The following is a 24,899-nucleotide window of genomic DNA, read 5'->3' on the forward strand; positions in this document are numbered from 1 at the left end:
ACTGAGAGGTCATCATGTTTGGTCCATTATCTACTTTCGGCACACATCTCCCATCCCAACTGGTTCCTCCAGCCATCATTTTCTTACTGATTCCTTCTCTATTCCACCTGCCTTCTCCCCTCCACTCATGAAGCAGTCTTCCAGCTATGGGGCAATCCTCCTGGCCCTTGTATCTACTGTCCTTGGGTGTCAGCCTCATGTGATGTTATTCTATACTCCACAAATAAGTGCAGTCCTTCTATGAATGACTACTTTCTTTATGCCTTACAAATGCCTTGTTTTGCTTTTAGTCTTTGGGGTGACACCCAACGGTTCTCAAAAGCTACTCCTGGGTTGGTGCTCAAAGGTCATTCACCCTTGGTGTTCAGGGGACCGTGCTGGGGATCTAGCCTCTCGCCTGCAAAACAGGAGCTCCAGGAGCCAGAGAGAGAATACAGCAGATAGGGCACTTGCCTTGCACGAGACAGACCTGGGCGTGACCCCCGGCATCTCATATAGTCCCCTGAGCACCGACAGGAGTAATTCCTGAGCACAGAGCCAGGAGCAACCCCTGAGTATCTCTGCATGTGCCCCCCCCCCACACACAAAAAAACCAAAACAAACACAAAACCAGCACATGCTCTAGTTCTCTGAACCCTCTCGCTGCTCTGCAAATCTTACTGAATCAAATGTCCCCTTTCACAGATGGCTAAATAGAGGCTGAGGAGAGGGAGCTGGCATGCGATCTGACGGGTTCTCCAGGGCACGCAGTCGCCAGGCCTGGTGTGGGTGCTGGAACCCTCCAGCCGCACGGAGATCTAACGGGTGTGCCAGGGACTGCGGGAGGCGCTGCAGACACAGCCTCCCCCCAGGAGAGGCCTGGGAGCAGAGGAGGAAGGTGGGCCCTGGGGCGGCGCGGCGAGAGGTGCCCGAGCTCTCATGGAGTGGGGGGGGGGGGGGCGGAGAGAGAGCAGATGCCAAACGGCAAGTCAGGAAGTGTTTATTCGCTGGGGAATCAGGAGCAGCAGGAACAGTGTGGCTAGTGGCGTGGCAGTGAGGCGGGCGTCTGAGGGGTGGCGGGAGCAGAGCGGCCCGATGTGGGGGGGGACAGGGCTGCTGTCCTGCCACGTCCCTCCCACGCCCCGCGGGGTCACAGGAACTCCAGCAGGCGGGCGTCCTTGCACAGCTTCTCCTCCAGGGCCATGTACTTGAGCGGGGCCAGCTCCTTGTGTCTGGGCGGGGGGAAGGACAAGCGGCAGGGCGGGGTTGCCACGCAGGGGGTCCCCGAGTCCCCGGGGGGGTCCTCCCAGCCAGCCGGGGGCCCCTCACCGGTTGAGCCGCTGCTCCAGGATGCGGATGCGGAACATGGCCTGGGAACAGTAACTCAGGTACACGTCCTCGTCCTCGGTCGTCAGCGTCATCTGGTTCTCCTGGTACCACTGTTGTTTCTTCTGGAGCTCCTGGGTCTCCTGCAGGCCCCGGGAGGGGAGGGGGGCACTGAGGAGGGCTCACGCCCCCCACCCACGAGGCTCACGCTCACCAATCCCAGGCACAGAAGCCGCAGGAGCAGAGACAAGGGTCCCAGGGTGCCCTGGGGGTGGGGGTCACTCTGAAATCTGAAATCCTGCTCAGGGGGCAGGGACCAGGGTGGAGACCGTTCCGTGGGCCTGGACAGGTCACTGGTATTTCCAAAGCCTCCAATTTCTTGTCAGCACGAGGCACACAGCCCTCCCTCCTCCTTTGTGAAGAGTGAGTGACGTGCTCGGGAAGAACTGTGTGTGTGTCCGACCAAGAAAAACACGCTGATGACCGAGATGTCACAAACCATCCGTATCTCCCCTCCCACCTCTGTGCCCACCCACCCTCCATCACTCTGTTAATCCCTTCCTCTGTCTTCGACCCATCCAATCATCCACCCACTTTCTGATTCCTCTAGGTATCCATCTTTCACCCATCCATCATCCATTTCTCCATCATTTCTCCATCCATCCCTCCATCATCTATCTATCCACCCATCTAGCTCACCATCCTCTACCCGTCATCCACTCATCCCTCCATTGTCTATTCATCCATTCATCTCTCCATCATCCATCCACCTGTTATCTATCCATTCATCCATCTCTCCATCATCCACCCATCATCCATCCATCCGTTATCTATTCATTCATCCATCTCTCTATCATCCATCCATCCCTCCCTCCCTCCATCATCCATCCATTCATCATTCCATCCACGCATCTCTCCATCAACTATCCATCCATCCTTCCATCCATCTTTTTCATTTTTGTTCCACACCCAGCAGTGTTCAGGGCTTACTCCTGGATCTGCACTCAGGGATCACTCCTGGCAGGTGCAGGGGACCACATGGGTGCGGGGGTTGAGCCTGGGTTGGCCACATGCAAGGCAAGCACCCTCCCTGCTTTGGCCCTATCCATCTGCCTTCTTTCTCCCTATCCCTCCTCCTAGCCCTTCACCCTCCCTCCCTCTCTCCGTCCTTGCTCCTGTCCCCCCAGGCACTCATCTGTCCATCTCTCCATGAACCCTCCCTCCATCCCGCCATCCTCGCTCTGCATCATCCAGTGACCCCACTTCCTCTCCGCCGCCTGGGTCTGTTCATCCTCCATCCCACCCCTCCAGGCCTCTGTCTATCTTTTCCTCCCTCCAATCACTCATCTGCTATCCCTCCGCCTACCACCCAGCCCGCCAGCCTTCTACCCCTCTGTCTCTTCATTATCCACCATCCTCCTGTCCCCTGGGTGGGCAGGAGGGACATCATCCTTCCACACGCCCCTCCCTCCACTACTCCATCCCTCTCTCCCTCCACCCTGCTCTCCCGTCCCCCTACCCACACATCTCCCCCTGCCTTTTCTCCTGACAAATAAGAGAAAGAACAACTCAGTCTTTTGCGGGCCCCGAGCACAGCCCGACGGGTCCCCTCGTTGGTCCCCCCAGGCCCGCGAGACGGAGAGAAGCGAGTCGGAGGGCGGTCCCGAGGCTGCCCTGCCCGGCGCACACACACACCTTCTCGAAGCGCGCCTGGATGAGGTTGGCCTTGTCGATGAGCCGCTCCTTGAAGTCGTTGAGGCACTCGTCCTTGACGTGCAGGGCCTGCCAGCGCGTCAGCTTCTCCCCGGGGGGCAGCTGGGCCAGGAAGGGGGCCAGGTAGTCCAGCTGGGTCTCCACCTGCCGCAGGTGCTCCTCGTGCATCACGCGCTCCTGGGCGGGGCGGGGGCCGGGGTGCAGCAAGGTCGGCCGGGGGCGCTTCAGCCCACTCAGTGTCCCGCAAAGGCAAGACTCAGGGCGTCTGCCTCTCACACACACACACACACACACACACACACACACACACACACACACACACAAAGGAACTGCCAACACCCACTCCTTTCCCTCGTTCACCCCGGCACCTCGTGTCCCTTGGGGGTTAGGACGCAGGCCCGTGAACCCATGACAGTGTGAGGTCGGGACCTGTGTCCAGGGGGTCTGAGACTCCAATACCCATTTTTTAGGGGGCGTTTTGGTCATACCTAGCGATCGTTAGGGACTACTCCTGGCTCTGCACCCAGGAATCACTCCTGGTGGTGCTCGGGGGCACCTATGGGATGCTGGGAATTGAACCCGGGTTGGCTGCATGCAAGGCAAACATCCTACCCACTGTACCATCACTTCGGCCCCGAGACCCCCCACATCTAATTCTCTGCTCCTCCTCCCCCTCCTCCAACTCTTCTCAATAATCTCCTCTTGCCAGGAAGAGGGCTCAGGAGGGGCCAAGAGGGAGCAGGCAGAGGGGTACCCGAGTCTCCGTGCTCCAGGCCTTGGGGCAGAGCTGGTCTGCTGGGCTGCAGGCCCTGGGAGAGCTTTCCTGGGGAACATGGTCACGATTTTATTTATTTATTTATTTATTTAGCTTTTGGGTCACACCCAGCAGTGCACAGGGGTCACTCCTGGCTTTTGCACTCAGGAATTACTCCTGGCGGTGCTCAGGGGACCCTATGGGGATTCTGGGAATCGGACCCCGGGTAGGCTGCATGCAAGGCAAACACCCTACCCGCTGTGCTACCGCTCCAGCCCTGACACACACACACACACACACACACACACACACACACACACACAGTGTTGAGGCCACGGTCTCGGGAGGGCCATTGGCAGCTGCCTGGGTCCTGAGGGCTCTCTGGGGCAAACTACAGCGAGAAGGACCAGACCGGGGCCCCCTAATTCTGCTTCCGGCAGTGGCGTGGCCCAGCCTGCCCCCTCCCCCAGGGCCGGGCAGGGTGTGTGGGCTGGGGGTGCTGGGGCAGCGCCAGGCCAGCGGGGCCGGGCAGGGGCGCTCACCATGGCCTCCCGGTACTCCTTGCTCTTGCCGTTCCGCTTGTTGTCGTAGATGGAGACGGTCAGTTTGTGCGCCTCCTCCTCCTCCTCACGGAGCTTCAGGATCTCCAGCACCTGCGGCGGGGGGCGGGCGGCATGGGCGGGGCCTGCGGGGTTGGGGAGGGCGCGGGAGGCGGCCCCAGCGGGCAGGCGCACACGCGCACGCACACACACATGCACACACGCACGCACACACGCACGCACACACACACATGCACACACACACGCACACACGCACACGCACACACGCACGCATGCACACACACACACACGCACATGCACACACGCACACACGTACACACACACACGCACGCACCTCCACCTCGGACTCCCAGGCCTGGTGCCTGGACAGCTTCTCCTCCTTCTTGAGCTGCATCATGTTCTCGTACTGGTACAGGAGCTTCTTGGTGTGCTCCAGGGGCTCCACCTGGGGCCACAGACGCCGCACGATGCCGGGGATGCTGGGATCCAACCCACATCCGCCGCGTGCCAAATAAGCACACCCCCCCCCCTACTCTCGCTTTGGTCTCTTGGCCCAAGTTTGAGCCATGGGGGTTCCGGGAAATCACTTCAACTCTCTGGGCCTCAGTTTCCTCAACTAGGAAGACAGTGAACAGGCATCAGAGGCTACTGTGCAATAGCCCAAAGAGGGCCTGCTCAACCAACACCCAGGAGCCTGAGTTAGCCCAGCACTGAGCACTAGCAGGGGAAACCCCTGAGCACTCAGCCAGGAGTATCCCCTGAGCACTCAGCCAGGAGTAGCCCAGCTGGTGTGGCCCCACACAAAACAGCTACTGATAATATCAGAAGAGGAACCAGAGGGGCCGAGGAGGAGCAGAGAGAGAGAGAGTGAGGGCTTGAAAGCGGGTCCAAGGACTGAGCCCCGTGGTGCAGGTGCGAGTGGTGGGGAAGGGAGGCGGGGTCGCCCCCTGCTGGCAGGTCGGGACAGTGCAGTGGGGTCTCAGCCTACGGGTGGGCTTTCTGGGCGGAAAGCGGCGGGGTGCCGGAGGGGCCGCCAAGAGAGGGGCGCCCCGGCGGGAGCTCTGCGTTTCCCACCCCCCAGATGAGTTTCTGGGCGGCACCCCGAGCTGCCGGGACGGGGCGGGCGGGGCGCGGCTCTTCACCTCGTAGCTCACGCACATCTCGGGCGTCATGATGATCTTGTTGCCCTTGCTGTCCACCTCCAGGCGCCGCAGGTACTCGCGCTTGGACGTGGTGATGTGGTCCTCGCGGCAGTGGAAGCGCAGCTGGATGCGCTCCTCCGGGACGAGGAAGGTGCGCTCCTGCACGTCCTCGTCCGCCGGCGCCGCGGGGTTGCGCGAGAAGCGCTCCGTGATTTTCTGGGGGCACCAGGGCGCGCGGAGGGTGGGGAGGGGAGATTTCTGCAGGAGTGGGCGGGACGGACGCCCCCGCGCCACGGGCTCCCCCCGGGCGGGCCCTCCTACCCCACCCACCAGCGGCGGCGAGGGGCCACGGACTCCCGGTGGCCGCTACTCCTGCTCCCCCACCCCCACCCAGGACCTCTTCTCCCGCTCCCCACCCCCAACTCTGCCTGCTCTCCTCCAGGCCCCGGGGCTCCCCCTTCCCCAGGGGTCTGATTTAACACCCACAGCTCTGCCTGCTGGGAAGAAAGGCTTTGGAGAACGGCTTGAAACGGCTGTGTTGGCCACATGCAAGGCAATCATGTGTTGGCCAAACCCTTCACTTGTTAGTTGGAGGGAAAAGGCATGACTTAATGAATAGTGGGGTCGAGGGTTTTACACACACACACACACACACACACACACACACACACACACACACATGCCTTTCTTTTCTTTTCTTTTTTTTTTTTTTTGCTTTTTGAGTCACACCTAGCAATGCACTGGCTCTGGACTCAGGAATTACTCCTGGCAGTGCTTGGGGGACTATATGGGATGCCGAGGATTGAGCCCGGGTTGGCCGAGTGCAAGGCAAATGCCCTCCCCAATGTACTATTGTTCTAGCCCCCACACACCCTTTTTTTTTTTTTTTCAGGAAGGGGCCACGCCTGGCTGTGCTCAGGGCTTACTCCTCACTCTGCTCTCAGCAATCACTCCTTGCTGTACCATATGGGATGACGGGGACCGAACCTGTGTCAGCTGCAGGCAAGGCAAGCACCCTACCCTCTGGACTGTCACTCTAGCCCCGCACACATCTTTTTGATCAAGTTTGAAAAGGTTCTTAAAAACCAGAGAGCTAGTATAGTGGGTAGAACGCTTGCCTAGCACACAGCCGACCCGGGTTCGGTCCCCCGGCATCCCGTATGGTCCCCTGAGCTTCCCAGGAGTGATCTCTGAGTGCAGAGCCAGGAAAAACCCCGGAACATCGTCCACATGCCCCCTGCCCTCCCCAAACCCAAAAGCTAAACAAGAAACCCAACCCTGTGAAACTCAAATGTGAACTAGCCAAGAGATACCATTCTAAGATACAATCTTTTCCCCCTTGCTATTTCCCCGTGTTTCCTAAATGCTCAGGAGCACAGTGAGGAGATGAGCAGCCGGGGGGCCTGTCAGACACGAGGCATCCCTGGGGTCGGGTGCTGAATAAAGCACTCGGGTCCCGGTCACCGGCGGGGAGTCTGGGAAGCTGAGCCCCCGACAGAGAGCACATACCACTATGGACCGGGGGTTCGACTCAGAGCTGTTGGCCGACGGCTTCTTGGTCCTGGGCCCAAAAATGACGTGGCGGTAGGTGAGGAAGTCAGACCGGCCCTGGTAGTGCTCCGTCATGGTCCTTGGCGTCTCCTCCCGCTTCACCAGGCCGTCCACGCGGGCCGACACGTAAAACTCCATGACGCGGTCCATCTCGGGCTGCAGCGACTTGTAAGAGTGCACTGTGGAGGGCGCAGTGGGGAGGGGGTCTGGAGAGGGATGGTGGGCACCCAGAACCCCACTGGCCCTCCCCTGCCCGGGACCCACGCAGGAGCGATAATCAGGTTTGTGACTGGTCCCCGACTAGCTGGGTGCGGAGGCAGGTTCCAACCTTTTTGTTCCGTTTCTGTTTTGGGGGAGGGGCTAGATCTGACAATGCTCAGGGCTCTGTGCTCCGGGATTGCTCCTGGATGCTCGGGGAACCATACGGGATGATGGGAATAGAACCTTGGTCAGCTGCGTGAGAGGCAAGTGCCCTCCCCGCAGGTTCCGGCCTCACTCTGTGTCCGATTGAGAGCTTGGGTCAGCCGCCTTTTCCAGATCGTGGCCTCCTTCTGGCTTGTTTGCTTCCTCGGGCCTCCTGATGTACAGGGCAGGCCCGAGTTTCATGCCGAGGCCCCTCATGATCACAGTTTTCAGCTGCGGGGCCTTGGCGTGTCCTGGGGTGCCCACAGGGAGCGCATGCCCCCTGGGGGCTGAGAACCACTGGCAAAGACAGTTCTAACGGGAAGAGCTGCTGCAATGCATTTTTTTTTTTTCACTCTTGCCTGGCTTTTGCTCAAGACAATTTTTTTGGTTCGTTTGTTAATTTTTTTAGGTCACACCAGTGATGCTCAGGGTTTACTCCTAGCTCTGCACTCAGGAATTACTTCTGGAGGTGCTCGGGGACCATATAAGACGCCAGGGATCCAACCCAGGTCGGCTGCGTGCAAGGCAAACTCCCTACCGGCTGTACATTTTTTTTGCTTTGGCCCCAAGCATGCATTTTTAAATACTCATGTTGATATACTTTACTCAGCTGCCTTTCCGAAAAGGCTCTGCTGTTGGAGAGGGGAAGGGAACACTCAGAAACCAAAGACGTCTCTCACGTGACTGCAGGGAACCGAGGAGGCCTGGCGACCCCGCCAGCCTCATGTCTGCCAGCTTCCTGATGAAGTAAGGACTTTGGAAAACCAGGCTCCAGCCCATTACTGACGCAGGCTTAGAACCCAGAGCCCTGGCCCTATTTTCCCTGTAAGCCCAGATGCTTCTTAGTACAGCCCCTGGCCACATCCTTAGAGGCTACCGATACCTGCTTAGAGGCTACCGATACCTGCACTGTATATCAGCAAACATGTCGCAAGCATGCCGTCCTTACACACATGCACATCTTTGGCACCGCCCTGTCATGCTAACTCATGGTCCGTGCTTTTTCTGCTCTTACTGTTTTGTCTTTGGTCCACACTCAGTGGTGCTCAGGGGTTACTCCGGACTCTGTGCTCAGGGACTATTTCTGGTGAGGCTCGGGGGACCGTTACAGGATGCCAAGAGCCAAACCCAGGCCAACCGCATGCGAGGCAAACGCCCTTCCCTGCTGCGCTACCGCTCCGGCCCCGTGTTGCTTTAGTTTTGAAGCCACCCCCGGCAGTGCTCCTGGCTTTGAGCTCAGGGATCACTCCTGGCAGGCCTGCGGATCAAACCCTGATCGGCCGTGTGCGAGGCAAGCTTCCCGCCACTGTGCTATCTATCGTCCCACCCCCAGGCTTCTGTCTCTTTTTTTTTTTTTGCTTTTTGGGTCACACCTGGAGATGCTCAGGGGTTACTCCTGGCTCTGCACTCAGGAATTACTCCTGGCGGTGCTCAGGGGACCATATGGAATGCTGGGATTTGAACCCAGGTCAGCCGCGTGCAAGGCAAACGCCCTACCCACCGTGCTATTGCTCCAGCCCCCGGCTTCTGTCTCATTTGACCAAACGCTTTGCCCGCCAAGTGAGGCTGCTCAGCCCCCCGCCAGCCGTCCTGACCCTAGCGTCTGCGAGACCTCTGGGTAGGAGCCGTTGACTCTCTGCTGAGACAGGTCCTGCCCTCGGTGGCGGCCTCCCGGGTTCCCCCTGTGATTGACTGTCCTGCACCCTGACCTCCTGGAAAGGGGCCGGCCCTGAGCGTGGTCCCGGCTGCAGTGGGGGCAGGTGGCCCAGCGGGGGCTTTCCTGGCACGTGCGGGCTCCCTGGGCTCCCCCCACTCCCGGACTCCCACCCACCCGGTCTGCAGGCCCGCGGGGCTGTTTCTGTGGCTCCGACGGGAGAGCGAGTGGATACTTGGAGACCGGTTCCCCCTCGCACGAGCAGTTCCCCCCTCTGGGAGGGTCTGGGGGGCAGGTTCCCGCCCAGCGCCCCAGGGACACACACCTCGCAGGGCCTGGAGGTGGCCGGGCTTGAAGTAGTCTGTGATGAGCCCCGTGGTGTGGTCCGTGTGCTTCAGCTCCAGCTTGTCCTCTCGGTTCTCGAACCACTCCTTCACCTCCAGGGCCTGCGTGCCTGTGGGCCTGGGCGGTCACTGCTGCCCTCGAGGGCACCCGCCTCCAGCCACCCCCCCCTTTCCCCCCACTGGCCACACACACACACACACACACACACACACACACACACACCCAGCCCAGAGTCCCCACACCCGCCCGCCCAGTGCCCCCCACCCCGTGGCCAGGCTGCCCCCGTACACTCGGGGTCCTGGTAGGTGGTGAGGCGGGTCACCAGCCCGTTGCTGTTGAGGTACGGGCACCACTTCTCCAGCTTGGCTTTCCGGTAGTGGATCACCTTCGTCCCCTGGGGGCAGCGGGTCTCGAAGGCTGTGGACACAGGAGTGTGCAGGGTGGGTCCACACACACACACACACACGCGCGCGCGCGCGTGCATGCCCGCACACACCCCCCGCACAGACCCACAGACGCCTGCCCACATGCACGCACGCCTGAGCGCACAGACGCATGCCTGCCCCCACCCCCACGCCCACACACTCCCATGCACCGCGGCCTTGAAGCCCGTCCGAGTCCCGCCCTGCCCTGGAGGGGACGCTGGGGCAGGCAGCAGCTCCAACCCCTGCCCTCACACCAAGGGGGCTTGCCAACCCCCCGCCTCACCCCGAGCCCCCGTCCCCACGCGCCCCCGATCCTTGTCCCCTCCGAGTTTATCTGCACAGGCTTCTTCAGAAAACTCAGCTTGGATTCCACGGCCGGCAGGAACAACCCTTCATACCCACCCCCGCCCCCAAACCCTCGCCCCCAAACCCACGCCTGGCTCTCAGGCCCCGTCTCTCCCCCTTCCCACCTGGTAGAGGGGCTGTCGCCCTCCCCACCTGCAGCTGCACCCCTGCTCGACCCCACTCTGCCTGACCACAGGTGGAGGGGAGCGGCCAGGGCCCCCCTCCTCCCCTCCTGGTCTTTCCCGGCTCCCTCCCTCGTCCTGGGCCCCCGGAGCCCGGGCACCTACCTTCCTGGGAGATCTGGATCTGCTCCACCCAGGAGGGCGGCATGTCTAGGCCCAGGCTCTCCTCCTCCTTGCCCTGCAGGGAACGGCGGGGAGAGCTCAGGGGAACGGCGGGGAGAGCTCAGAGGCCGCAGCACGCTGGATCCCTGGCTCCCCCTCCCGCCCCCCCCCGCGGAGCCTTGCCTCAGGACAGTCCCGTGTGCCCCAACACCCCCCCACCCCTGCACACCCCTTTTGGGCCCTTTGAGAGAGAGGGGGGCTTCCAGCCCGGGGGACCATGCCCCATCCCAGCACCGCACGGTCCCCAGAGCACTACGAGGAGTGGCTCCGGAGCACTGAGCTGGGATTCATCACACTGGGCGTGGCCCAGAAAGCAGAGAAGGGGCAGGTCCTCCTGCAGCCCAGAGGGAGCCAGCACTGGGCCCCTGGGGGCCTGTGAGTCTCTGAGCCTCAGTTTCCTGACGCTGACCAGCCCGGGCCGTCGAGACTCGGTGGCTGCGCCTTCTGCTCTCTCTCCACACACCTGCCCGCCCGGGCTCGGCGGCCCGATCTCGTCACGGGGGCCCTCGGCTCGTTGGCGGCACCGACCCAGGTCACCTCTGCTCATCCCGGCCCACTTCCCGCTCGGGGATTTGTCTACGCCTCAGCCTGAGCCCGGTGCCCTCAGTCCTTCGCGCCTGAAGAGACCGTGTTCTCTTCTGAAAACCGTCACTCCCCTCCCCTCCCTCCCTCCTAACGGTTCCGCAGACAAGGGCCAAGAGTGGCCCCGGTTCTACAGGTCCTGGCCCTCCTGGAGCCCGCGGCTGCGTATTCAGCCACGGGACACCTGCACGTGCCACAGTGCCGTCAGCCCAGGGGGAGCAGAGCCAGTCAGCCGGGGAAGCAGCGTGGAAGGACGCCGATGCAGCAGCACAGAAGGCCCAGCTGAGACAGCGGCCGGCAAACCACACCCTCGGCGATGGCGCCAATGGCCCCAAGTGTAGGACAGCCCAGTTTTCACGGATTGTCTTTTCTTTTTTTTTTTTTTTTGGTCACACCCGGCGATGCACAGGGGTTACTCCTGGCTCTGCACTCAGGAATTACTCCTGGCGGTGCTCAGGGGACCATATAGGATGCTGGAATTCGAACCCGGGTCGGCCGTGTGCAAGGCAAACGCCCTCCCCGCTGTGCTATCGCTCCAGCCCCTCACAGATTGTCTTTGACTGGGATATTTTTCAGTAATTCCATTTGCCTTTTTGTTGCAAGCAGCAGTGTGAAATAAACTCTTCCGGGCCGGCTAGGGGGATGGGCACCGGGGACAGCAGTGGAGGGAAGGACACGCGGGTGTGGGATTGGAACACGGAATGCCAGAAACAGCTGTATCTTGAGCAACTTGTTATAAACCCTGGTGTTTAAATATGAAGTTAAAAAAACGATAACAAGCAAACCCTTTTCTCCAAATTTCTCTCCAGCCCTGGCCCATCTCATGCGGATGCATCTTGTGGCCAGCAGGGGGCGTCCTACTCACGGCCCGGGAGCCCGGCGCACAACGTGTCTTGTGGCAGAGCTCTGCGTCCTGGCCACAGGACTTTGATGTGGCCCCCAGCCACCACCACCCCCTCCCCCCCCTCTCCGAGACCCTGAGGCGGAGCCGTTTCCAAGCACACTGGCAGGGCTCCGCGAGGCTCCTGCCGGTGAGAAACCCGCTTTGGGAGCCGGGCTGTGGAACCCCGGCTCGAGCCCCAGCCCTGCGGCCTCAGGGGAGCTCCTTCCCCCTGTGCCACGGGTGCCACCCGCGCAGGGCAGCCTGGGACCAGGCCCCTTGGTGGCCGTGGGGGCGGGGAGGCCCTAGCTCCGCCTCAGCCCCGTGGACCACAGCGCACTCGAGCAGGATGTAGGGAGGGAGGGGGCGTTGGGGCCCTGGGGGGGCAGATGACCATCCAGACAGACGGGAAACCTCGGGCCCGCGGAGGGCCGGGGGGACGGCACAGCGGGGAGGGCGCTGGCTCTGCTCACGGCCAACCCAGGTTTGATCCCCGCACCCCAGACAGTCCCCCGAGCACCGCCGGGAGTGATTTTTGAATGCAGAGCCAGGAGTAACCCTCCCCTGAACACTGGCCAGGTGTGTGTATATGTGTGTGTGTGTCTGTGTGTGTCTATGTGTGTCTGTGTGTGTCTGTGTGTGTGCCTGTGTCTGTGTGTGTCTGTGTGTGTCTGTGTGTGTGCCTGTGTCTATGTGTGTCTATGTGTCTATGTGTGTCTGTGTGTGTCTATGTGTGTCTGTGTGTGTCTGTGTGTGTCCGTGTGTGTCTGTGTCTGTGTGTGTCTATGTGTGTCTGTGTGTGTGTCTGTGTGTGTCTATGTGTGTCTGTGTGCGTCTGTGTGTGTCTGTGTCTGTGTCTGTCTGTGTGTGTCTCTGTGTGTGTGTCTGTGTGTGTCTATGTGTGTCTGTGTCTATGTCTGTGTGTGTGTGTGTGTGTGTGTGTATGAGCACTGGCCAGGTGTGCACCCCCCACCCTCCCTGCAAATAAAACCCCAACCTCATGGACCGTTTGGTCTCAGACTTCTCGTCTTTCAGCCCTGCGGTCTGTAGCCGGCTACAGGGGCACCAGCAGATGGGCCCAGTGGCTCAGGTTGGCAAGAACACACACACACACACACACACACACACACACACACACACAACCTCGGGGGAATGGAGCCTTCGAGCAGTGGGGCATTCACCCCAGGTGTGGCCACTGAGAGTCCTGCCCGGGAGAGACGGGACAAGGAAAGCTCACAGTGGGGCAGGGCAGATCCCAAGGTGGCAGGGAGGGAGGGGTCTGGGGACGTGAGTGGGACCCCGGTGGCCAGGCACGCAGGGGGTCTGAAGCAAGACCTCTCTGGCCTGGGGCCCCGAGGGGTGCGAAGGCAGCGCCTCGGCCTAGGGCGAGAGGAGACGGGTGCCCGGGTGGCAGCCCCCGCCCTCCCTTCTCCCTGGGACCTCGGGGTGCCCGTCCGTGGCACGATGCCAGCTGGGCCGGACCCTGCCGCCTCGAGGGGTCTAGACAGCACGCCCGACGCACCAGGTTCTGCAGGTCCTCGTCGTCGATCATGGTCTCGTCCTCCTCCTCCGCCGGGGCCAGCTGCGGCTTGTCGGTCCCCGCCAGCATGTACTCCCACTGCACGTTGTCCCCCAGGTCAAAGGCCATGTCCTGGGGGCAGAGGGGCCCGGCTGAGTTGCCCCCATGGCCAGCAGGTGGGGAGAGGGGGTCCTGGCCCAGCCCTGTCCTCGAGGGACCCAAACCCCCTCCAGCCCCCGTGAAGACACACCCCCTCCCCTTGGGTTGGCGGTCTCCGGAGAGGCCGTGCCGTGCGGTGGGATGGCGGAGGCCCAGGGAAGCCATGCCTCCGTGCCTCTCTGCCTTCTGACCAGCTAGGCCCCCTGAGCTGGGGCTCTCCTCCAAGAGGTCTCTCCCAGCTGTGGAGGGACCCCCGCCCCCCACCCCACCCTTGGTTTCCCATCCACTGCCCTGGCAGAGCACGCCCCACCCTCATTCGGGAGAGAGCTCGGAGCCCAAGGGCATCTTCCTGGGCCTGTCAAGGGGCTGCCTGGCTCTGTCCTCATTGTGTGTCTGACCCTGGGTGGGGAGCTCCCCTCAGAGCCAGACTCTGGCTGGGAGGTGGGGGGTGGGCAGGCTTCCTCGGGGTGTACCCACTTTTGGCACCTCCTTAGTGGTATGGGCTGGCTAGACACTCTGCTTTCTTTTTTTTTAGAGGGGGGGTCACACCTGGCAATGCTCAGGGGTTACTCCTGGCTCTGCACTCAGAAATTACTCCTGGCGGTGCTCGGGGGACCCTATGGGATGCTGGGAATCGAACCCAGGTTGGCCGCTTGCAAGGCAAATGCCCTCCTCGCTGTGCTATCGCTCCAGCCCCCAACACTCTGCTTTGTTCTCTAGATCAAGATGAAGCAGCAAAGCCCGGAGCACACAGCACGTCCTCACAGCCTGCTGCCTCCCTGTGGCCCGGGTCAGAGCCCTTCTGAGCTTCTCTGGGCTGGGGCTGGGCCTCACCCGGCATTGCCAGGGTCTCCTCCTGGCTCTCGCCCCCGGGACTATCTCTGCGGCCCCAAAGTCTTCGTTCGGTCTGTGGTTCCCTGGGGGTAATGGTTACAGGGTCCGGGCGGTGGAAGTCCCAGCGGTGGAAGGGGAGTGGGGTGTGAGGGCACTGGAGAGACGCCCAGGAAGGGGCCACGGCTGGTGGCTGCCCCCTGCCCGGCCACCCCGCCCCCACGACGACTGACCACGCCTCTCCCCGGCCACCCCGCCCCCACGACGACTGACCACGCCTCTCCCCGCCCCGCACCTTGCAGCCGTTCCAGCAGTCCTGCATGTTGACCCAGTAGTTCTTGTGGTTCCAGACGCTCTCGATGCCCAGGAAGTTGTCGTCCTCGGGGCTGTAGCCCAGCGCCGTGAACGGGTCGATGAAGAAGGTCTCGGGCACCTCGCGCTTCCCCGACAGCACCAGCACCCAGGAGTGCACCCGCAGGCCGTGCAGGGGGTCGGCACCCTCCTTCTCCAGCTCCTGCACGGGGAAGGGGGCAGCGGCGGCCTGGTGGGGGGGGGCAGCAGGGGGCCTGCACACGCCGCTGCCCCGGTCCAGGGGAGCTGGGATCTGACCCAGGCCACACTGCTGGCCGAGCCCCGGTATTCTCCCACGGGGCCGCCCTCTTCCCTGGAGGCCAGGCTGGACCTCAGGCTCTGGGAAGTCGAGGTGCCGGCCACCCTCCTCTGACTCAGGCGAGAGGACACCCGGGAGAGGGGACTGCAGGGCCGCCTGGGCTGGTCCCCGGGTGTCGTGTGCGCCTGTGTGTCTCCGGGGCCTGGACCGGAGGGGAAGCTCAGGGAATACAACATGGAAGGGAAGGAAGAAAGGGGGTGGGAGGGAAGTTGGGAGGGTAAATGGAGGCAAGGAAAGCTGGGAAGGTGGATGGACGGGTGGATGAGTGGGTGGGTGTGTGGATGGATGGATGGATGGATGGATGGATGGATGGATGGGTGTGTGTGTGGATGGATGGATGGATGGTTGGATGGATGGATGGATGGGTGTGTGTGTGGATGGATGGATGGATGGATGGATGGATGGATGGGTGGATGGGTGGGTGTGTGGATGGATGGATGGATGGATGGATGGATGGATGGATGGATGGATGGGTGTGTGTGGATGGATGGGTGTGTGTGGATGGATGGATGGATGGATGGATGGATGGATGGGTGGGTGGAGGGATGGATGGATGGATGATGGATGGATGGATGGATGAGTGGGTGTGTGGATGGGTGGATGAGTAGATGGATGGGTGGGTGGATCGGTGGAATGGAGGGTGAGTGGGATGAGTGGGTGTGTGGATGAGTGGGTGGGTGGATGGGTGGGGGGTGGGTGCGTGGGTGGAAAGATGAGTAGATGGGAGGAAAGCTGGGCATGAGGTGGGAGGTTGAAAGGATGTCCGGGAGGAGGGGTGAGAGGTCAAAGAGTTGGGAGCCGTGTGAGGACAGGGAGCTGGGGGTGGACGGGAGGAAGAAAGGGAAGAAGGCAGGGAGGGAGGGAGGGAGGGAGGGAGGGGAGAAGGAAGGAAAGAGGGAGGGAGGAGGGAGGGAGGGAGGAGGGGAGCCTGGAGGAGGGTGGGGGATGGCTCCAGATGTGGAGTGGGTGAGCCCCACTCCAGGAGTCCCCCTCACGGTGGCGGGACACTGGGCCTGCAACTCCGCCGGGAGCGACTGTGAGCCACACGCCCTGACACGGAAAGAAGCCCCCGTTGGAAGCTGGCTGCCCGCGGGTCCGACACAGCCCGGCAGGGTGGGGGGCAGGCATGAGCTCTCTCTCCAGGCCCCGCGCCCGCCCCCAGCTGAGCCGCCGGGGGTGGGGGTGGGGGGCCCACCAGGAGCTGCTCCTCCTCCTTCCTCCTCTGCTTCTCCTCCTCCTCGCGCATCGCCTTCTTCCTCTTCTCCTCCTGGTCGTGCTCGAACCTGCTGGTCAGGTCCTTGGGGGGCTTGATGGTGTACTTCTTCGTGGGCAGCTTCTCCTTCTCCTGGACCACCTGCACCCGAAGGGAGGGGAGAGAAGGGGCCCCAGCCCTGGTGATTCTCATTCAGGGCGACCCCTGCCGCTCCTCCGGCCCCGACTCCCCGGCCCCTGATGAGGGAAGGGCCCCACTGCTGCTCAGAGAGGGGCAGGCCCTGCCACGTGCTGTCCTCATGCCCTGCCACGTACTGGCCTCACACCTGCCACATGCTGTGCTCACAGCCTGCCACGTACTGGCCTCACACCTGCCACGTGCTGTGCTCACGGCCTGCCACGTGCTGTCCTCATGCCCTGTCACGTGCTGTGCTCACGCTCTGCCACGTGCTGTGCTCACACCTGCCACGTGCTGTGCTCACACCTGCCACGTGCTGTGCTCACGGCCTGCCATGTGCTGTGCTCACGCCCTGCCACGTGCTGTCTTCATATGGGGGCAAACCACTGTCATGGGGGTCTCCAGTCTGGACATTGCAGGGTTTCCTGTATTGACTTACCAAGATTACTGGGAGGGCCAGAGTGATAGCACAGTGGGGAGGGTGCTTGCCTCACATGCGGCTGACTGGGGTTCGATCCCTGGCATACCAGATGGTCCCCTGAGCACCACCAGGAGTAATTCCTGAGTGCAGGGCCAGGAGGAATCCCTGAGCACCACTGGGTGTGTCCCACTCCCTGAAAAAGATTACTGGGGACAAGGAAGAAGAGAGAGAGATCAAGCGAGCACATATGTGTGCATGTCTGTGTGCCTGAGTATATGGCTTTTATGTATGTGTCCATGAGTGTATGCGTGTGTGCAGCTGTGTGCCTGTGTGCAAGTGTGTATGCCTGTGCATGCCTGTATGTGTGCATGTGCGTGTGTGCATGTGTTATACGAATGTGTGGTAGGGGGTGATGGGCCCGGGACGGCTTTGGGGGAGAGCCAAGGGGCTCTGGGTTTCGAGGCCTCCGGACCCCGCCCCAGCTCCCGCTGTCTGACCTGGCCACAATTCCTTCGCTCCCTGGCGCCCACGTTCCCTAAGAGCAGGGGCTGCCGGCCAAGAGCACTGCTGTGAGGACCAGGCAGGTGCCCACCCACCTCTCACCCCTGCTGGCAGCGCTTCCGTGCTGAGCGCCCGGGGGAGCGGAGAGGCCCGTGTGGGATACTCCAGGTCTCGGGAGTCCAAAGCAACCAGGCGTATTTCTAACCTTTTTCCAGGACCGGGACCCTGAGAGCGCAAGACGCCTTCTCTCCTCCCTCCAGCAGAGGGCGCTCCCACAGTGCTCAGCAGTACCCAGGCCCAGCCCTGAACTGCCAAGCCCCCGAGCCCTGACCCTGAATCCTGGGAGGTTTGTTGCCTTGGTTTGTCCACACCCGGTGCTGCTCAGGCGTCACTCCTGGCATGCTCAAGAGACCAGAGAGGGTGCAGGGATTGACCCGCTCAGCCGCCTGCAAGGCAAGCGCCCTCCCCGCTGTACTGTTGCCCGGCCCCTGGATCCTGGGATGAGACCAGCCTGGGAAGGGTATTTTCTACCTGTGGAACAGCTCTTCGCTAAGACAAAGAGACGCTCTGTGACGGCTCAGACCCTTTCAGCTCACTCTGAGCCAACAGACAGACGGACAGACAGACAGACAGACACAGCTGTAGCATGGGGCCAGCTGGGGTGGTGCACTCGGAGACCTTCCTCCCCGGGTATGCCCTAAACACGCCCACCCCTCTGCTTGCCCCCTCTGTGCAACCCGCTGGTGGCTTCTTCCTTTCTTTTGGAGTTTAAATGGCTCATTAGGAGGGGCTGGAGCCATAGCACAGCGGGTAGGGCGTTTGCCTTGCACGCGGCTGACCCGGGTTCGATTCCCAGCATCCCATATGGTCCCCTGAGCACGGCCAGGGGTAATTCCTGAGTGCAGAGTCAGGAGTGACCCCTGAGTATCGCTGGGTGTGACCCCAAAAGCAAAAAATAAAAAAATAAAAAATAAATAAATGGTTCATTAGGACCAAATGGCCCGACCATCCACCTCCGCCCTTTCGGACCCCTGGACAGGAAGGAGCAGCTTCCTGAGCAACAGTGTGGAGGTGATGCTAGGACGGCTCTCTCAGCTTGCGCCTGATGCAGGACACACCAGTAGGAGCCCCGTGGCCCTCACACACCTGCCCTGTGAGGGAGCCCAGCAGCCAAGATTGAGCTTGGGGCAGCAGGGAGCAGGCCCCGTGGAAGGCCTTGGGGCCAGACAGAGCACCGGGGCAAGGAGTCCAGGAGAGGGAGGGGCCCGGGAGCGCTGGGCCCCCACTGCGAGGCTCTCCCCAGACAGCCCCGCTAGCCTGAGCACTGAGCCCCTGGCCTGGCTGGCCGAGTACCACAGGCAGTGGCCCGGGTCCTGAGGCACTGCCTGAGGGCGGCTGCCACCCCCCACCCCCAGCAGGCCGTGGCGGGGCTGGTACCTCCTCGGGCTTCACGGTGAGCGGGCACACCTCCCGGGTGAGGTCCATGGAGCACAGGTTCCTGGAGCCGTAGCCGTTGACGCAGTAAGCGTCGTAGCCGGCGCCGATGAGCAAGGAGCACAGCAGCACGCTGAAGTCGAAGCAGTTCCCCTTCTGGTCCTTGAGCACCGTGGTCGAGGAGTGCAGGGACGGGGGCTGCCACGGCCAGGCCCGCGGCTCAGCATAGCCCACCCCGCGGCTCCCCCGGCCCCCACCGTGCCCTGGATCTGGGTCCTCATCTCCGTGGGGGGGGAGTGTCTGGGAAGGGCGGCCTTAATGTTCCGGGTGGGGCGGTGACCTGGTGGATGGCGGAAGCTTCTGGAATGCTGCTTTGGCTGTGGTCTGTGGGCGCCTTCCAGCCCACCCTTTCCTGCCTCAGACCCTCCACCGCCCTCCTCCTTTCCCTCCACCTTCTCCTCCTCCTCCTCCTCTCCCTCTGCCTCCTCCTCCTCTTCTCCTTCTTCTCCTCCTCCTCCTCCTCCCTCTGCTCCGCCTTCTCCTCTTCCTCCTCCTCTCCTCCTCCTCCTCCTCCTCCTTCTTCTTCTTCTCCTCCTCCTCTTCCTCCTCTTCCTCTTCCTCCTCTTCCTCCTCCTCCTTCTCCTTTTCCTCCTCCTCCTCCTCCGCCTTCCTCCTCCTCCTCCTCCTTCCTCCTCCTCCTCCTTTTCTTCCTCCTCTTCCTCCTCCTCCTCCTCCTCCTCCTCCTCCTCTTCTTCATCTTCTTCTCCTCCCTTCTTTTTTTTTCTTTTTGGGTCACACACACCCAGCAATGCACAGGGTTACTCCTGGCTCATGCAATCAGGAGTTACTCCTGGCGGTGCTTGGGGGACCATGTGGGATGCTGGGAATCGAACCGTGCAGTGTGCAAGGCAAACGCCCTCCCCGCTGTGCTATTGCTCTGGTCCTCCTTCCCCTCTTGAGGTGAAGCCAAAGAGCTGTCACCTCCCCCGCCCTCTCCTTTCCCATCCCCTGAACTCAGGAGAGGGAGACTCTAGGGCCAGGAAGAGTGGTGTGTGTGTGGAGGGGGTGGGGGGCAAGACCGGGCTTGCTGCTGTGCGCCCTCAGGCAGGTGTCAGCCTCTCTCTGGGCCCGGTCCCTGTCACCAACGGGGCTCTGGGGGACACTAGTGGCTGAGGCTGGAGCCCAGCGGGGCCCCTGCGTGCCCCTCGCGGGCCGTGAGCTGAGGGAAGGAGACCCCAGGGAGCGGGGGTGGGGGTGGGGGGCTCACCGGCTTGAGGGGGTCCGGCAGGGGCTCCATGGAGAGGAAGTCGGAGACGAACTGGGCGCAGGTGTCCCAGTTGTAGAGCTCGGGGTGGGGCGTCAGGGTGGGCCGGAGCGTGGTGCTCAGGAACTTCTGCGGAGGGGACAGCCGCACTGACCGCGACAGCGCCTGGGGGCAGCCTGGCCAGACCCCCCCCACACACACAGCCCGAGCCCCCCGCCCCTCCCCCCCCCCCGCCCGGGCGGCAGGTCCCCGGACTGCGGGCGGCCCGGGAGGTGGTGGGCGTGTCTGGGTGCCCAGAGCGGGGGGGGGGGGGGGGGGGGCGGGGGGCGGGCTCTGGGGCCGCTGGCGCTGGGCGGAGGCGTGGGCTGGGCGGAACCGCTCCGCGGAGACCAGCGCCCCGAGCCGGTTCCAGACGGGCCCCCCAGCATGCGCCCCCTCAGCCCCCCTCCGTGCAGGCCCCTTCCCGGACACCCCCCAGGGTCCACTGCAGGGGAAATGTGGCTCCAGAGCAAAAGAGGCCGTGGGAACCTCGGCCTTAACTGTTTCTGCTCGGGGCCACACCCAGCGGTGCTCAGGGCTGACTCCTGGCTCGGTGCTCAGGGATCACTCCAGGGTAGGGGGAATGAGGCCAGGTGGGGCCTCCCCGAGGTGCTGGGGCCCCGGCGCTGTCTCAGACGCTGGCAGCAGATCCCTCTGCCGGGGGCCCCAGGAGGCACCGGGTGCGTGGGGCCCGCGTCTAACAGGCCCGGGACCCCGAGTTTGATCCCTGGGCTCCTGAGCACTGTCACCCCGCAGGCCCAAGAGTCGCAGCCTGGCAGGGCAAGGACAGACCTGGAGACACTCAGACAGGGCAGTGTCCGGGCCTGCTGGCGGCCCCTGGTTTCTGTGCCCCGCCCTGGCAGGGCTGGGCTCAGGCTGGGCACTGCATCGGGTGTCCGACAGCTCTGGGGAGGGGCACCGGGGGGAGTCCAGTCCCTCTAGCCCCCTGCCCCATGCGGACTCAGGTGGGGGTCTGTGGCCCTGAGCTGTGCAGCCCTAAGGTCTGTCCTCCCCACTCTGCCACCGCCCCCTCCCTGCCCCCTGCCCCCTGCCCCCCGCCCCCCCAGCCTTACGGGCACTTGGCATTCGTTGAGCGGGTGCAGGAAGAGCGGCACGCGGTCGGGGCACAGGTGGCTGTACTGCCGGGAGAAGTTGTCGGCCACCTGCAGCAGGCGCTCCTCCTTGGGCGAGTTGCTCCGGTAGGAGAGGGGCAGCTTGGAGGTGTCCAGGGAGAAGCTGGGAACCGTCCTGTGGCCGCCAGATGGGGAGGATCAGAGCCTGCCCCCCCCCCGCTCTGTCCCGCCCTCGCTCCCCCTCACGGCGGCCAGGACGGGGAACAGAGAGGTTGCGGGAGCGGCCCGGGGTCACACAGCTAGGGCAGGGGAGCCTGACGTCCCCGTCCCGCTCACTGGCTGGGCACGGCGACGTCCATGTCCTGCAGCTTCTTCTCCAGCTCCCGCACGGTCTCCTGCGACATGATGGTCCCCTCCCAGCGCGGCTCCGGGGGTCTCAGCAGCACCTTCTCGCCCCGCTCGGCCGCGTCCTCGCGCTCCGCCTGCTCCTCCTCCTCCACCTTCTCGCTCAGCACCTCCATCCCCGGCTCTGCGCGGGGACAAGGGCGCCCGCCGCGGTCCAGTGTCGGCCTTGGCCTTGGCGGGGGGGTGGGGCAGGGGGTGTCGGCAGGACCGGATGTGGGGAGGCGGGTGGGGGTGGTTCAGGCCCACTGAGGAGGCACCGTGCCCTGGATACCGAGTCCACCGTCTCCCTGGGCCCAGAGTGCTCCTTGGGGCAGTGCTCGGAGGGCTGGGGCGGGCGCTGGCCTGCCGCGGAGCCCCAGCTGAGCCAGCGGGCCGGCCGGTGAGTTGGAGCCAAGGCCTTGTGGGCAACAGTGAGAGGAGACGAGGTTCGAGACAATGAGAGAGGGGCTGGCGCCATCGGACCGCGGGCAGGACGCGATCGCCCTGGTTCAATCCCCACAGGGGCCCCCAGCACCGCCGGGAGGGTTTCCTGAGCACAGAGCCAGGAGCCAGCCCTGAGCACTGCAGGTGTGGCCCCCCCAGCCGCCCCGCCCTCCCCAAAGGAGAAGAAAGATGATGGGGGGGATGAGGGTGAGAGAGAAGGAAATAGGGGGAGGTGGGGGAGGAAGAGGGAGAAGGGGGGAGGGGGAGGAGAGGAGGAAAGAAAGAAGGGGGGAGGGAGGAAAGGGGAGGAGGAGGAGGAAGAGAGGAAGAGGAGGGGCAGTGGCATCACTTGGCCACTACAGCACCTGGACAAGGAGCAGCAGGTGTGGGGGACAGTCAGCCCTCAGGACCCAGGTCAGTTTGGGGGCACGGAGAAGCCTCTGATGGGGAGCGAGTGGGGAGCAGGGTGCGGGGTGCCAGCTCCCCCGAGGCTGACCACGCGGCTGACCACACAGCTGACCACACGGCTGACCGGCCAGTGCCCAGCTGAGCCCCAGTCCTGGCCGCCCTTGTGGGGGGCGAGGAGGGGGCTCTCACCGCCTGGGAATAGAGTGGGGTGGGCGCCCCAGGGCCAGGGGATGGCCCCCGGGGGACGGGGCGGTGCAGGGCCGAGAGCCCAGAGCCCGCCCACCCGCTGAGAGCCCCGAGCGGCGCCCCAGGGAAACGTGGGGAGACCCGGCCCCACATTAGCGGCCAGAGTCTGGTGCTGGCGCCCACAGCTCCATGACCCCGCCCGACTGCCCTGTGCCCCTGCCCACACCTGCTCCCCTGGCAGACAGGGCGAAGGGGTGAGGCCAGCAGATCCAGCCCGGCGGGTGGCTGAGGGTGAGAGGGTCCCGAGGCGGGGAGACAGACGGGCCCCCCCAGATTCTCCTGCCCCTGGTGCAGACGGGCGGGAGCCAGAGGACCAGAGGCCCCGAGAGAAGGCCGGGCCCCGGGGAAGGGCGCGGAGCTCTGTCTCGCCGGGACTCCGGAGGGCCCCTACCCTACCCTGGCCTCGGTTTCCCCCCTGCCAGAGGCAAGGGGCACACGTGAGCCTCAGTGGAATGTCAGCCTGTCTGAGGCCCCGGGGGTCCCCGCAGGCCTTGCCGGGCCCCTCACTTCTCCATGGACGAGCCTCACGCCAGGGGTCGAGCAGCTCCGGGGCAGAAGCCGCGGTTCCAGCCTCGGGCCCGGGGAGCAGGCGCCAGGCAGCGCCAGGCAGGCCCCAGCCGACAACAGTGACAGCAGCCCCGCGTGCAGGCAAGGGAGCCCACCCCGCGCCCAGGCCCTGCCGGCCCCCGGGAGGCCGCACCGACCCCTGCCCAGCACCCACGGCTCCCCCAGCCCCTGCTCCCGGACACTGTGCCGACGCCTCCCCAGGGACCATCCTGTCTGCCCCCTTGTGACGCCACTCGGCACGAGGAGCCGGCTCGGGGACGGAGCCTCAGTTGAGGTGTGGGCAACACCAGAACACGGGGACGGGCACGGCCACCAGGAAGAGGGGGGCTACTGAAGGCTGGGGACAGCTCTCTCACCCCCCACCCCCAGCCCTGCCCAGAGACCCTCCCCACCCACCCCTGCAGCACTTCCTAGGCACACACACTCACACTCACACACACACTCATAAACTCTCATGTACACACACTCATACGCTCACATGTACACACACTCATACACTCACATGTACATACATTCACGTACACATATGTACACTCACTTTCACAATACTTATACACTCATACAGACACACAAATGTTCACACACTCAAAAATTCAAGTATACACACTCATACATACACACTCATGTACACACATGTACACTCACATATACACAGATTCACGTGTATACACACTCATACACTCCCTTTCACACACACTCATACACTCACATGTACACACGTATACACGCTCATGCGCTCACTTTCACATACACTCATACACAAACACACAGCACATATACACTCATACACTCACATGTACTCACACACTCATACATTGACACACTCATACACATGCTTTCACACATGCAAACTCACATATACATGCACATATACACAATCACGTATACACATATATGCACACTCTCATACTCACACAATACTCACATGTACCCCCACACACACTCAGATACTCACATGCACACTCACATATTCACACATACTCACATTCATACAACGCAACCACACTTGTGCACATACACACACATACACAAGAACATACACTCACATATACACATTCTCACACACATTCAACAACACATATCACTGCATGCACACACTCATGCGCACACACAAGAACACACTAATACACTCGTGAACACACACAGCACATACCACACATGTGCGCACACACTCACACTCACGTACATGCATCACTACACATGTGTGCACAGTCTCACATGTACTTATACCATGTATGTACACACACTCACATAGCACATGTCCTTTCACACCCTCACATACGCACACTCACACTGACACCTAGAGACACATACACACCCACACCTGGACACCCCTCTACACATGCACGCATTCACACACTCCCATATACACGTGCTCACATAGAGACACACACAAACAAACACACACTAACACAGATGCCCCCAGAAAGAGAAGAGCTGGAAGCCCCCTTACCAACATCACCCCACTCTCCTCCTGCCAGACAGGGCTGAGCACCCCCCACCCCCCTCTAGTCCCTGATCCCCCTCACCTCTCTCTGGACAGT

The 24,899-nt window shown here is 62.6% G+C and overlaps 1 protein-coding gene across 1 annotated transcript; it reads right to left on the minus strand.

The window, feature by feature from the left end:
* Positions 1 to 24,827, minus strand: DRC7 (dynein regulatory complex subunit 7). Its single transcript, XM_055145925.1, has 18 exons — positions 24,809 to 24,827; positions 21,643 to 21,835; positions 21,307 to 21,481; positions 20,198 to 20,323; positions 18,934 to 19,128; positions 16,380 to 16,538; positions 14,810 to 15,028; positions 13,528 to 13,656; positions 10,487 to 10,559; positions 9,718 to 9,846; positions 9,410 to 9,538; positions 6,984 to 7,204; positions 5,475 to 5,690; positions 4,667 to 4,777; positions 4,315 to 4,425; positions 3,001 to 3,195; positions 1,309 to 1,448; positions 1 to 1,211 (listed from the first exon to the last, which is right to left on the minus strand). Exons 2-18 carry the CDS (start codon positions 21,825 to 21,827, stop codon positions 1,130 to 1,132), a joined length of 2,595 nt encoding a protein of 864 aa, XP_055001900.1. The 5' UTR covers positions 21,828 to 21,835; positions 24,809 to 24,827; the 3' UTR covers positions 1 to 1,129.
* Positions 24,828 to 24,899: the final 72 nt, after the last annotated feature.

This window comes from Sorex araneus, chromosome 8 (assembly GCF_027595985.1).
Source record: "Sorex araneus isolate mSorAra2 chromosome 8, mSorAra2.pri, whole genome shotgun sequence".
Classification (NCBI taxonomy): Eukaryota; Metazoa; Chordata; class Mammalia; order Eulipotyphla; family Soricidae; genus Sorex; species Sorex araneus.

Excerpts from the sequence above, each read along its gene's own strand:
- DRC7 (XM_055145925.1), bottom strand. The coding sequence starts at position 21,827 with ATGGAGGTGCTGAGCGAGAAGGTGGAGGAGGAGGAGCAGGCGGAGCGC. Across the intron at positions 13,657-14,809 it reads ACTGCTGGAACGGCTGCAAG|GACATGGCCTTTGACCTGGG; the intron begins GTGCGGGGCGGG and ends CTCTGCCCCCAG. Across the intron at positions 1,212-1,308 it reads CTGGAGCAGCGGCTCAACCG|ACACAAGGAGCTGGCCCCGC; the intron begins GTGAGGGGCCCC and ends CCCCCCGCCCAG.